Source organism: Morone saxatilis, unplaced genomic scaffold (genome assembly GCF_004916995.1).
Source record: "Morone saxatilis isolate NCDOM2014 unplaced genomic scaffold, NCSU_SB_2.0 Contig4, whole genome shotgun sequence".
In the NCBI taxonomy this organism is placed as follows: Eukaryota; Metazoa; Chordata; class Actinopteri; family Moronidae; genus Morone; species Morone saxatilis.
In genome coordinates, this window is record NW_023339984.1 from 17742638 (window position 1) to 17743839 (window position 1202).

The 1202-nt window shown below is 39.9% G+C and overlaps 1 protein-coding gene across 1 annotated transcript in view; it reads right to left on the bottom strand.

Moving 5' to 3' along the window:
• The window catches only part of LOC118337943 (myelin-oligodendrocyte glycoprotein-like), a 7217-nt gene that overhangs the window by 5478 nt on the left and 537 nt on the right, over positions 1 to 1202 (bottom strand). Inside the window, exon 2 of the mRNA XM_035675103.1 lies at positions 404 to 745. Within this exon, the coding sequence (XP_035530996.1) occupies positions 404 to 745 (342 nt within the window). The remainder of the gene's footprint in view (positions 1 to 403; positions 746 to 1202) is intronic.

Below are 1202 nucleotides of genomic sequence, written 5' to 3' on the forward strand. Positions count from 1 at the left end.
GGCTCTGGATACCAGCCTTCAGACTCACACTGTAAATATAATCCACTGCTGACTTTGGAAATTATTACAACAGGTGAGGACACATAACCTGAGGACAGAGAGACAAAACATCTTCAGTGAAGGGAATGAGGCACAGAACGTTTGATAGTAATCAGTGTGAATTTCACAGCGCCGCAGCGCCAACCCGAGCCCTCACATGTCAGAAACAACAGCTGACATGGGAAATGCCCACCCACAGGCCTCAGATGCTGTTTCCAACTGTTTGTCAGTAAATGGATTTATCTTCAAATATGTACCACAGCATTGTACTGTATACACAATATGTCCTTACAAAAACAATTACGAAGAGAATTCACACCTTAGTTCAACTTTAAAAAACTACCAGGGATTATTTACCACTTACCTACAACAAGCTTGACTATATATTCTGTTCCCTCTGTTGGAATAAAACATTTGTAAGATCCCTCATCAGATAACTTCACTTTGGAGAGTGTCAGTGAAAGGTCTCCGTGCTTGAGTTTGTTGATGGACACTGACGTTCTCCCGAGGTAGGAAGGATTCTGGTCTGTCAGGAGTTCCACACCGTCTCGTCTCAAATGGACAAACCGTGGACTCAGGTCCGCTCTCGCCCACTCCACAGTCATAGAAACAGCATCCACAGCTGGTTCCAGGTGACATGGCAAAATTATGTCATCACCAACCAATGCCACTATTGGCTGATGTGGACCAATCATCGGAGACTGACCTGAGGAAGAAACATCAGTTTTTAGCATTTGCTGAGTGATAAGTAAAATCCTCACACTTTTTTCCAGTTTGTCACAATGTGCATATTATCTGTGCCTGTTATTTAGCCTGTTACTAATTTGAACATTCACATTTCATAAACTTTAACTTTAAAGGATTTCTTTTGTTATTTTAGATTCACTGCAGGAAATGTACAAAGGATTCGGAGTTAATACAAATATCTAACAATTTGCTTGTATTTTCACGACATATTTGTGGAGCTTTTGTACAGTAATATGTGCTTCCCTAAGTTAGTTGTCTGAAGAGAGTGGCTGCAGTCCTGTGTACTATTCATATATCAGATCTAAACCCTAATAATGACCTTTAATTTTTAACCCTTTAAAGGGCACTCATTGAAATACTTACCCTGGAGTGTAATTGGTGGATATAAGAAGAATTTGTTTCTGTTTTGATTTTTT